The following is an 11,793-nucleotide window of genomic DNA, read 5'->3' as shown; positions in this document are numbered from 1 at the left end:
ATTCTCGCGAGGTTTGCTATCCGCCCGGCCTGCACTGCGGTGTTTCCCGCGCAGGGTACTCTAGTTCCCGGCGTACGGCGCGGCCATTCGTACCGTCGTCGGGCCGCCGCCAATATGGGATTCCTGAAACTGATAGAGATCGAGAACTTTAAGTCGTACAAGGGTCGACAGATTATCGGACCATTTCAGAGGTTCACCGCCATCATTGGACCCAATGGCTCTGGTGAGATAAACCCCGCTGCGGCCTTGAGCACGTCCGGCCCTAGACCTTTATCCGGCAAACTGGTGTAACCCAGACACCTGAAATGTCGCGAACCGTAACAGGTTCCTTGCCCCTCCTTAGAGAGTTCTGCCCAAACCCGCTTTCTGTGCTCGGGGGCTTTGACTTGAACCTCTTCCTTAGGTGTCAGTTGCCCATTCTTCGGGCGGCCCCCCCTCGGGCCTGAGTGGTACGCTCCGGGTTGTACGTTACCCCTTCCTCTGCCCCCTCCCGCCAAAAGTGGCGGTCAAAGTCCGTTGCCAGCCGGGTTCCCCGCCTTGTATGAACCCTCTGGAAGATATGGGACTGCTGGTAGCCCTCCTGTGGCCTCCGGTTCCAAACGGTACACTTAACCCGCACTGCTTCACATTGGTACGCTCCAGTTTCTCTGTCAGTCTCTCTCTTTTTAAGCTCTCCTTTGGAGGCGGGCACTTTTGAATTTGACACCCAGCGCGCGTCTCCATAGTACTGCTTGGGGTCTCGACTCCACTCCCGGCCCCCCTTATCTCAGAGGGGGGCTGCCTCTAACTCTTCCATATGCTAGCACTGAAACCATTGAAAATCAGAACTTATTCGCTCACCAGAGCAGTTGAATGCTTACTGTTTTATAAGGAGTACTAATGCAAGGTGCTGTGGAAACAGCTGAGAATAGATTAAGCTACACTCCCAGGGAATTTACATTCCAGAGTAGAAAGACAACAAACAGTAAAGGAGAAAATAAGATAATTTTCGACTGTGATAAGTGCTATGCAGGAAATGACAGGTTGATGTGATAGAGTAATTGAGTGGTGTCAGTAGTTAACAATACTGTATTGTATATTTAAAGTTTGTAAGAGAGTAGATCTTAAACGTTCTCATCACAAGAAAAAAATTGTAATTAACGTGAGGTGATGGATGTTAACTAAACTTATTTTGATCATTTTGCAATATATACTAATATGGAATTATGTACACCTAAAACTAATATGCGAGTTATATTTCAATAAAGCTGGGGGGGGGATGAAAAGGGGTCAGGTCAGGCCGCTATTTCATATCTTAACTCTCCATCTCTAACTGACACACCATCGTTTCCTCCCATCTAATGCCCTCAACAGTTTATTTGGAATCCTGCTGTGCTTTACCACCTCAGAGTTGTTCTAGCTGTTATTTCCCAGCCCTAGGTGGCTGCCTTGCCTTGCTTAGAGTCTTGCTGTGTTTGGTTCTCTGGCCCTATTGACATTTCCAGCAAGGTAATTCTTTGCTGTGGGGTTGGTCCTGTGCACTGTAGGATGTTTAGCAGCTTCCTTGGCTTCTAGCCACTAGATGACAGCACCCCCCCCCCAGGCATGACAAACAAAAATATCTTCAGACATTGCTAGATGTCCCCCCCGGGTGGGGGCGGGTACAAAATTATTCCCCCTCCCAACCTCTTGAGAGCCATTGGTCTAGATGGCTAATGCTTGAAGTTGCACTCCAATTTCTTAGGATTTTGGTGTGGAAAGAGGCAGAACCTTTTGGCATTTAGTCTCCTCGACATGGGTAGATTTGTATACCCAGCTCTTCTGAAAAGACACTTGGTCTGACTGCCCCCCTTACTCCCATTCTTCAATGCCCACCTCCATAAAGGCATTACTCAGTTCCCCTCACTGAGTTGTTCTCCTCTGGCACACAGTAGACACTTGGTACACATTAACATTTATTTTCTTCTGTCTTGTATTCATGGTATATGTTTTTGTGGGTTTTTTGTTGTTTTTTTTTTTTTGTATTTTTCTGAAGCTGGAAATGGGGAAGCAGTCAGACTCCCACATGCGCCCAACTGGGATCCACCCGGCATGCCCACCAGCGGGCAATGCTCTGCCCATATGGGGCGTCGCTCTGCCGCAACCAGAGCCGTTCTAGCGCCTGAGGCAGAGGCCACGGAGCCATCCTCAGCGCCTGGGCCAACTTTGCTCCAATGGAGCCTTGGCTGTGGGAAGGGAAGAGAGAGAGACAGAGGAAGGAGAGGGGTAGGGGTGGAGAAGCAGATGGGCGCTTCTCCTGTGTGCCCTGGCCGAGAATCAAACCCGGGACTCCTGCACGCCAGGCCGACGCTCTACCACTGAGCCAACTGGCCAGGGCCTGGTATATGTTTTTGTATGTTCATCACTGGTCTCTGAGTGTCCCAAAGAAGACATACATTTATTTATTTATTTCATTTCTTTTAGGAAGACATTTCATTAAATGTTTTATCACTGTTCAGCTTATAATGCATGTTATAAAACCCCTTATAATATTGACTGATTGTGAGTAGGGAGGTCTTTGGTTTGAGATGTTCCTACTGCCTCTGGAGAGCATGGGAGAAGCCCAAAAGTTGGAAGTGGGTGCCTAAAGGGCTGACTCCTGGTCTGCACGAAGTGCTAGTTCTTCTGTGATGAGGGAGACATTAATGAGTCCAGACCGGTAAGAATAGGATCACCATTTATTGAGCACCTACTGTGTGTGTTGAGTGCTTTATTTTTTGGGACATTTTACATTGAAAGTCTTACAATGACCCTAGGAGGGAGATCCCATTATCTGTGTTTGTATATGGAGAGACTGAGACGCAAAGAGTTGTGATCACTTGCACACTGATTCTCAGAGCCAGGATCAGAACCTATGTCTGTCAAGACCTGTGCTCCTGCCACTCCCAACAGAAAACTGGATGCCAGGCATTGTTGTAGATCTTTTACCCACGAGTCATGGATTTCCACGTTTTCCAGGTGAGGGAATGGAAGATCAGCTAAGAAGTATTGAAACTAAGATTACAATCCAAGCTCTTAATCTCTGTATTGTACTGCTGCTGTGGAAGGACCTGGGCTACCATTTTTATAGTTGGGTAGTAGGTAGGTGTTGGAAGTCAGATCCTCAGTTTATAGTCATATAACATGTCTGGGGAGAATCTTGAGATAGGATTTATATAGATTAAACTGTTCCCCACCCCCAACCCCAGTCTAAATTTTTAAAAATATTTTTCTGAGTCTAAACTGAAGAAAGTTAAAATCTGTGACTTCTTTACTGAAGAGATAACTGCTCTTAATGTTAAAAATCATACTTATTTCAATAGCTAATAAATGCACATGGTACAAAATAAAAAAAATCCCAAAGGATATACAGTAAAAAGAAAACTCCATCTCTTCCCTGACCTATTACCTTCTTTCCTTCCCAGAAGTGACTACTGTTAAACTGTACATTTTCATGTATTTTTTCCTCCGTCTTTTCCTCTTTCCAAGTTTTTATTATGAAAACTTTCAAACATACATGTGTGTTTTGCTTAGTCATTTGTAAGTAAATTGTAGACTTAATGACATTCACCCCTAAGGGATTCAGCATTCATTTCCTAAAACCATTCTCCTGTGTTACCAATATACCATTATCACACCTAAGAAAGTTAATTTCCTCTTGTCATCAATCATCCAGTTCAAATTCAGGCTTCTCTGATTGCTCTCTAAAATGTCTTTTGGGGATTTTTTGGAACCAAAATCCAATCAAAGTTCATGAACTCCCTTTGCTTATGTTTCAGTAATCTAGTGTTCTGAAATGGTTCTCCTAACCGTTTTTGACACTGACTTTTTAAAAATCCCATGCCAGTTGTCTTTAGAACATCCCACATTCTGTTTGTCTTAAGGTTTCCTTCTGGTGTCATTTACCGTGTTCCTCTAACTGCTCTATTTCCTGTCAACCGGAAACAACGTCTAAATATTTTTGACAAGATAATTCATAGATGATACTGTGTCCTTCATATTGTATCACAATAGAAATATACTTTTTTTAATTGTAAAATAAAATACACAACATAAAACAGCATTGTCACTTCTTTTAAGTATATAGTTCAATAGTATTAAGTATATTCACATTGCTGTGCAACCAGTCTCCTGAACTTTTTCATCTTGCAAAACTGAAGCACTATACCTATAAAATAACACCCCATTTCCCCTTTCCTCACACCCCTTTTTTTAAGTGAGGAGAGGAGAGGTAGAGAGATAGACTCCCTCATGTACCCCGACCTGGGATCCATCCTACAAGCCCCCTACCAGGCGACTCTCTGCCCATCTGGGGCGTTGCTCTTTTGCTGGGCAACCTAGCTGTTTTAGGGCCTGAGGTGAGGCCATGGAGGCATCCTCAGCACCTGGAGCCAACTTACTTGAACCATTTTGAGCCATGACTGTGGGAGAAGAGAGAGATTGAGAGAGAAAAGGGAGAGGGGGAAGGGTGGAGAAGCAGATGAGCGCTTCTCCTGTGTGCTCTGACTGGGAATTGAACCTGGGACATCCACACCCGGGGCTGATGCTCTACCACTGAGTAAACTGGCCAGGGCCAGTCCCCCCCCCCCTTTTTTAAACTTGGTTAAGAAACTGTTTGGTTTTATATCTTGCTTGTTTTTCCTATTGTGAGCATTTACCTATTATGGTTATTAAAGGTTGTAGAACAGTCTACTTTGTAAATATACTTTTTCCTTCGATGGGGTTCTAGTTTTTGGCTGCTATAAGTAATAACTGCAAAGGGACCATTTTCCTAAGCTTTTGACCCAGGGCTTTGGTTGGGCTTAGTCTTTTGGGGGGTAGGAAAGTATTGTTTCCTCCCATGAGTCAGAACTGAATGCTTAGGGAACATTCCTGTTCCTCTCAATGTCTCCTTTATACCTTCTTCCCTACCTGACTTTCCCTCCTCCCTTAGGTAAGTCAAATCTCATGGATGCCATCAGTTTTGTATTGGGCGAAAAAACCAGCAACCTGCGTGTAAAGACCCTGAGGGATCTGATCCATGGAGCTCCTGTGGGCAAGCCAGCTGCCAACCGGGCCTTCGTCAGCATGGTCTACTCTGAAGAGGGTGCTGAAGACCGCACCTTCGCCCGTGTTATTGTTGGTGGGTGAGGCTGGCCAGAAGTCTTTGCTTGGGTCCTGGGAGTGGCTAGATTTGTTGGCTTGGGTGAGAGGGAGACCTGACCCTTGGCCAACTTACACATTGTCTTGTAGGGGGTTCCTCTGAATACAAGATCAACAACAAAGTGGTCCAGCTACACGAGTACAGTGAGGAATTAGAGAAGTTGGGAATTCTCATCAAAGCTCGTAACTTCCTTGTCTTCCAGGTGGGCATTTTAAAAAATACTTTATTTATTGATTTTGTGGGGGGGGGGTAAATGGGAAACATAAACTTGTAGTAGTTGCTTCTTGTATGTGCCATGACTGGCAAGCTCGGTGTTTCAAACTGGTGATCTCAGTGCTCCAGGTCAACGTCCTATTCCCTGCGGCACCACAGTCATGCTTTTTTTTTTCTTTAACAAATTAAATTGAATGGGGTGACATTGGTCCATAATAACACATAGGTTTCAGGTAAACACCTCTATAGCATTTGAACCCATTCATTGCATTGTGTGCCCATCACCCAAAGTCAGATCATTTTCCATCCCCATACAGTATATTTGTCCTTCTTTACTCCCCTCCCTCACCCTCCCCCTCCCCTCTCATCTTTCTCTGGTAACCAGTTTACTTTCGTCCATGTCCATGAATCTCAGTTTTATATTTCAGTTCAGGTGGGCGTTTTTAACAATGATTGGCTCTCTTTTTGCCAACTCTTAGGCCTGCTCCATCTCTGGCTTCACCTCTGCCCTGAAGTAATGTAGCAGCTTCCTCACTGAGCTTTCTAACTGTAGTCTGGCCTTTGATCTCCTGATCAGCATTAACTCGGGACACATTAAAAATGCACATTCTCAGGCTCCGTCCTAGACCTACAGACTCAGAGACTGTGGGGTGGAGCCCAGCAAGGTGTGTTTTCCCAAGTTCTCCAGGTCATGATTATACACACTAAAGTTTGAGAACCACTACCTTAGCATGAAATCCAAATTGCTCTCATTCCGGAAACACCATCCTTTGGCTCTTTTCCTACCTCATTAGGCTCATCTGCAAATGCTCTTACCCTCCAACCCTGCACTCCAGCCTAATTAAACCATTTACAGTTCCCCAAATTCACCTGCTTGCTTTGGCCTCGGGCCTTTGCACGTTAACTTTTCCTCTATGTGAATTAACCTCATCTCTCCCTTTCTTGGTTAATTCTTCCCCATCTTCCAAACTCAGCTTAGATGTCACCTTTGAGAAGCCTTCCATGCAGACACTCCTATCAGTCTCCTACCCCCAGACTTCATTTAGTCCTTTTCTGTGCTGCTTCTGTCACTGCATATAATACATGATGTTGGCTTTGCTTCTGTCTGTTCTGCTCCTCACTTATCTCAAAAGACTGGGAATGTGTCCTCAAAGCCCAGTATGAAATGCAGCACCCGGTGTGAAGACATCTGAATGATTGAGTAGGAGTGGGTAGGAAGAACTGGGCTGGCAAGGGTCTAAGTGGAGAGAGTGTTTTGACCTTTACTAGGGTGCTGTGGAGTCTATTGCCATGAAGAACCCCAAAGAGAGGACAGCTCTATTTGAAGAGATCAGTCGCTCTGGAGAGCTGGCCCAGGAGTATGACAAGCGAAAAAAGGAAATGGTGAAAGCTGAAGAGGATACACAATTTAATTACCATCGTAAGAAAAATATTGCTGCTGAACGCAAGGAGGCCAAACAAGAGAAAGAAGAGGTAGGTGGTCGGGTTACCTCTGGGCCCTGAGAAGCCAGGATCGGGAGCCCAGTGTCTCACCCGTGCACGCCTCGCCTCCACTCCCCTATTTGCGCAGGCTGACCGCTACCAGCGCCTGAAGGATGAGGTGGTGCGAGCTCAGGTACAGCTACAGCTCTTTAAGCTTTATCACAATGAAGTGGAAATCGAGAAACTCAATAAAGAACTGGCCTCCAAGAATAAGGAGATCGAGAAGGACAAGAAGCGTATGGACAAGGTAGAGGATGAGCTGAAGGAGAAGAAGAAGGAACTGGGCAAAATGATGCGGGAGCAGCAGCAGATTGAGAAGGAGATCAAGTAAGAGGCAGGCCTGGGCCTGTAATTTGTGGGAAACCAAGAAACTGTCCTGTTTTCTAGGGCTTGTCTGAGCCTGGAGTCTGGTACCCGTATTGTTTCTCTGTTTTCCCCTTGACTTGCTTTGGCCAGTACCAGGTACATTTCTTGACTTGCATTTTAGATAAACGGAGTGTTTACTCAGGCTCTGGGTAGACAGGTACTCAAAAGAGTCAAACTTGAATGGGGTGGTGACTTGCCAAGCAAGAGGAAGCAATGAGAATCCCTGGTACTGGAGTGGTTGGGAATGCCTTCCTAGAGGAGTAAAACTGGTGCTAGAAGTTTAAGGAACAGGGATTTTAAAAGGTTAGATCAAATGGGGGACAGCTAAATGGACATGGGATAATTATTGGTGTTGTTACTGAGAGTTCTGGCCTGGCTGCTTGAGGCTAGGGTGGTAGCTTTACCTTATGGAGTGCCTGGAATGTCAGGCTGAAGATTACAGGTAGTTGTCAGACTTCCCCTTTTTTGGGGCTCTGGGGCAGGGGTCCCCGAACTACGGCCCGTGGGCTGCAGGCGGCCCCCTGAGGCCATTTATCCAGCCCCTGCCGCACTTCCGGAAGGGGCACCTCTTTTCATTGGTGGTCAGTGAAAGGAGCACATTGACCATCTCATTAGCCAAAAGCAGGCCCATAGTTCCCATTGAAATACTGGTCAGTTTGTTGATTTAAATTTACTTGTTCTTCATTTTAAATATTGTATTTGTTCCCGCTTTGTTTTCTTACTTTAAAATAAGATAATGTGCAGTGTGCATAGGGATTTGTTCATGTTTATTTTATAGTCCAGCCCTCCAATGGTCTGAAGGACAGTGAACTGGCCCCCTGTGTAAAAAGTTTGGGGACCCCTGCTCTGGGGCATCAGGTTCTTATTTTAGGCTATTTCCTGAGGCTGGCCATGGGGGTGGGGACTCAGACAACCCCCCCTTTGGGTTAAAAGCCTAGGAACCCTCCTTTCTCAAACAGTGCTGTTTTCCCCCCTACCCTCTGGCAAAAGGGAAAAAGATTCAGAATTGAACCAGAAACGGCCTCAGTACATCAAAGCCAAGGAGAATACCTCCCACAAAATCAAGAAGCTGGAGGCAGCCAAGAAGTCCCTACAGAATGCTCAGAAACATTACAAGAAACGTAAAGGTGACATGGACGAGCTGGAAAAGGAGATGCTGTCCGTGGAGAAAGCCCGGCAGGAGTTTGAGGAACGGATGGAAGAGGAGAGTCAGAGTCAGGGCAGAGACTTGACCCTGGAGGAGAATCAGGTAAGCTCTGGGAGAGTTGGTGGGGCGGGATATGGAGAGCTTGCTGGGCTGGCACGGACCGACTGGTTCTCTGTGTCCTCCTTCCCTGTCTCTAACACAGGTGAAGAAATACCACCGGTTGAAAGAAGAAGCCAGCAAGAGAGCAGCTACCCTGGCCCAGGAGCTGGAGAAGTTCAATAGAGACCAGAAAGCTGACCAGGACCGGCTGGATTTGGAAGAGCGGAAAAAAGTCGAGACAGAGGTGGGCATGCGTCGCAGGGATGAGGATGATGGTCTAGAGAGAGAGAAGTCATGATAGTCTTAACTGTAATGGTGATAGCTGATGTGGAGCAAGCGCTGACTGTGTGGTGGGCGCCACACGTGTATTCACTCACTTTATTTCTCTTTTTCCAAATGAGGAAGCTAGCACAGAGGTGAAGTCATTTGCCTAAGGTCACCTCATTATCAAGTGGCAGAATCAGGATTTGATTCTGAGTAGGGCTCTAAAGCCCACACTCGTAACCAGTAAGATGATAATAATAGAAAATTGTTATAGTATCCCAAGAGCTTACAGTGTTCCAGGTATTCTGCTAAGCACTTTTGGCAGTAGGTATTAATACCAGTAACTACCCAATATTAAGCACTTAATATGTATTTTTCAAAAGGAGGTTACCTACATTTTACAGATGAGAGAAACAGGCGCAGAAAGGCCCAGGAAGCTTTACTTGGCCTTGGTTTGAGCCTCCTCGAGTGGTGAGAAGGATAGCCCGGGCTGGGTAGAACACTGTGAGAGGCTCTTAGCGGGCCCTGGAAGATCCCATCAGTTAGCTGAGCCACACTGAACACTGTCTGGGTCTGCCTTTTAGTAGGCCTCCTGCAATAGTGACAGATGGTTCTAGATTGTTGGGCTCTTGGGTAAGCAGGCACACAGTGGCTGTAAACCTGGGCTCCGTGGTCTTGGAGTTAACTTGCTTAGCCCCTGTGATGGAGTATATTTGTCTCTCTCCCAGGCCAAGATCAAGCAAAAGCTGCGGGAGATCGAGGAGAATCAGAAGCGGATTGAGAAACTGGAAGAGTACATCACAACTAGCAAGTATGTGGCTCCACAGCCTTCCCTCTTACTTCCGGGCCTGTTCCTGTGACCCCTTCCTATCCGGACCTCCCTGGGCAGGACCCTCAGAGGCCCTCTCAGCCCAGAGCATTCCTGACCTTTGTGTCCCCATACTCTGTAGGCAGTCCCTAGAGGAGCAGAAGAAGCTAGAGGGGGAGCTGACAGAGGAGGTGGAGATGGCCAAGCGGCGTATCGATGAGATCAATAAGGAGCTGAACCAGGTGATGGAGCAGCTGGGGGATGCCCGCATTGACCGCCAGGAGAGCAGCCGCCAGCAGCGGAAGGCGGAGATTATGGAGAGCATCAAACGTCTGTATCCTGGCTCTGTGGTAAGAGTGGGGAGAGAGCTTACTTTCACACTTACTTTCACACTCACTGTCTGGTTATTTTCCCAGCAACCCTGTGAGGACAGGATTGCTAATTCTGTTTCTACAGCTGGGAAAACAAACTCAGAGAGGTTATATTGACTTGCCCAGAAGAGCACAACTTATGAGCGGAAGAACTGCAATTCACACATAACTTGTTCTGACTCTTAACCTCATGTTCTTTTTTATCACACCAATTGCATCTTCCTGAAGGTTTTGTCTTGTTGTGTCTGCGCTTCTGTGGGAGGCAGGAAAACAAGAGAGGCCCTTGGAAGGGAGGAGAGGCCAGGGGTCAGAAATTCTCCCCAGAAGTAGCTCTCTGCAGGCTTCAATGTGAACTTCCTTCGCACACCAACTGACTCATTCTCCAGGTTTTATCAGATCTCTTGGCTTCTTGAACCATATCTTGAGCGCCCAGTTGAATATTATTCCTCTGTTGCTCTAATTCCATTGCTAGATTCAGCTCAATTTGGTTCCATAAATACTTCCTGCCCTCTCCTCTAGATGCTGCTGGGAGTTTATGTGGGCGCGTTAGGCTCGGTCCCTGCCCTTGAAGATCTTCCCTTTACCTGATAGTTCTTAAGGGACCATGGTTGGTTTGGGAGGAATGGGAGGAATGAACTTAGAAAAGGGATTTCTTTTGCAGGTGCTTGTGAGGATTTGAGATAATGTGTGTAGGGTGTCTGGTATAGTGTCTGGGGTGGCTGTGGTCTGTGAAGTGGTAAAAGTGAGGTTTAGAAAGATGGTTTTGGATTCAGACATGACTGCTTAAAGACACTGTTGCTTTGGGGGTCAGAGTAGGCTTTTTCTTCATAGCCTGGGGGCTGTGTTCCTGGTACAGATTCTGGTCTGCCCAAGCTGGGAATTTGGGTTTCTGAGTCAGCTCCCAAAACCTTATGTTTTAATTTTCTCTTCTGACTTCCTCAGTATGGCCGCCTCATTGACCTCTGCCAGCCTACACAAAAGAAGTATCAGATAGCTGTAACCAAGGTTTTGGGCAAGAACATGGATGCCATTATTGTGGACTCGGAGAAGACAGGCCGGGACTGTATTCAGTATATCAAGGAGCAGCGTGGGGAGCCTGAGACCTTCTTGCCTCTTGACTACCTGGAGGTGAGGCCGGCAGGGATGGGTCAGGACAGTGTGTGAAGGCCCCTCTTCCTAGCTCTGCATGTTCTGCCACCTACTGGGCTTCTCCTGCAGGTGAAGCCTACGGATGAGAAACTCCGGGAGCTGAAGGGGGCCAAGCTGGTGATTGATGTGATTCGCTATGAGCCACCTCACATCAAAAAGGCCCTACAGTATGCTTGTGGCAATGCCCTTGTCTGTGACAATGTGGAGGATGCCCGCCGCATTGCCTTTGGAGGTCACCAGCGCCACAAGGTACGGCTTTCCTTGCCCAGATTGGAACTGGACAGGCTTAGCACTGGAGATTCCTCTCTTCAGCTTCTCCTTCTCTCCTCTGTGTAGACAGTGGCGCTGGATGGGACCCTGTTCCAGAAGTCAGGCGTGATCTCTGGTGGGGCCAGCGACCTGAAGGCCAAGGCGAGGCGCTGGGATGAGAAAGCAGTAGACAAGTTGAAGGAGAAGAAGGAGCGGTTGACAGAGGAACTGAAAGTAAGCCCTGGGGAGCACCGTCCCTAGGAGTAGAGGTCCTAAGCTCAGGCCGACCACCTTCTTACCACTCTACCCTGCTTTCTGTCCACTTCAGGAGCAGATGAAAGCAAAGCGGAAAGAGGCAGAGCTACGTCAGGTTCAGTCTCAAGCCCATGGCCTGCAGATGCGGCTCAAGTACTCCCAGAGTGACTTAGAACAGACCAAGACACGACATCTGGCCCTGAATCTGCAGGTGGGGGTCTGGCCTCAGCCCTGTTTTCTTTTTTTCTTT

At 47.1% G+C, this 11,793-nt stretch overlaps 1 protein-coding gene across 1 annotated transcript in view; it reads left to right on the top strand.

The window, feature by feature from the left end:
* Nucleotides 1-36: 36 nt before the first annotated feature.
* Nucleotides 37-11,793, top strand: part of SMC1A (structural maintenance of chromosomes 1A) — a 33,736-nt gene continuing 21,979 nt past the window's right edge. The window contains exons 1-13 of the mRNA XM_066248796.1: nt 37-223; nt 4,931-5,119; nt 5,230-5,342; nt 6,623-6,826; nt 6,924-7,162; nt 8,192-8,450; nt 8,551-8,691; nt 9,440-9,522; nt 9,662-9,869; nt 10,833-11,018; nt 11,109-11,288; nt 11,376-11,522; nt 11,617-11,754. Coding sequence (XP_066104893.1) covers nt 115-223; nt 4,931-5,119; nt 5,230-5,342; nt 6,623-6,826; nt 6,924-7,162; nt 8,192-8,450; nt 8,551-8,691; nt 9,440-9,522; nt 9,662-9,869; nt 10,833-11,018; nt 11,109-11,288; nt 11,376-11,522; nt 11,617-11,754 — 2,196 coding nt within the window. The 5' untranslated portion in view covers nt 37-114. The remainder of the gene's footprint in view (nt 224-4,930; nt 5,120-5,229; nt 5,343-6,622; nt 6,827-6,923; nt 7,163-8,191; nt 8,451-8,550; nt 8,692-9,439; nt 9,523-9,661; nt 9,870-10,832; nt 11,019-11,108; nt 11,289-11,375; nt 11,523-11,616; nt 11,755-11,793) is intronic.

The sequence above is a fragment of the Saccopteryx bilineata genome, chromosome X, assembly GCF_036850765.1.
Source record: "Saccopteryx bilineata isolate mSacBil1 chromosome X, mSacBil1_pri_phased_curated, whole genome shotgun sequence".
Classification (NCBI taxonomy): domain Eukaryota; kingdom Metazoa; phylum Chordata; class Mammalia; order Chiroptera; family Emballonuridae; genus Saccopteryx; species Saccopteryx bilineata.
The sequence above is the reverse complement of the archived record's forward strand: the minus strand, read 5'-3'. Positions and strand labels throughout refer to the sequence as shown.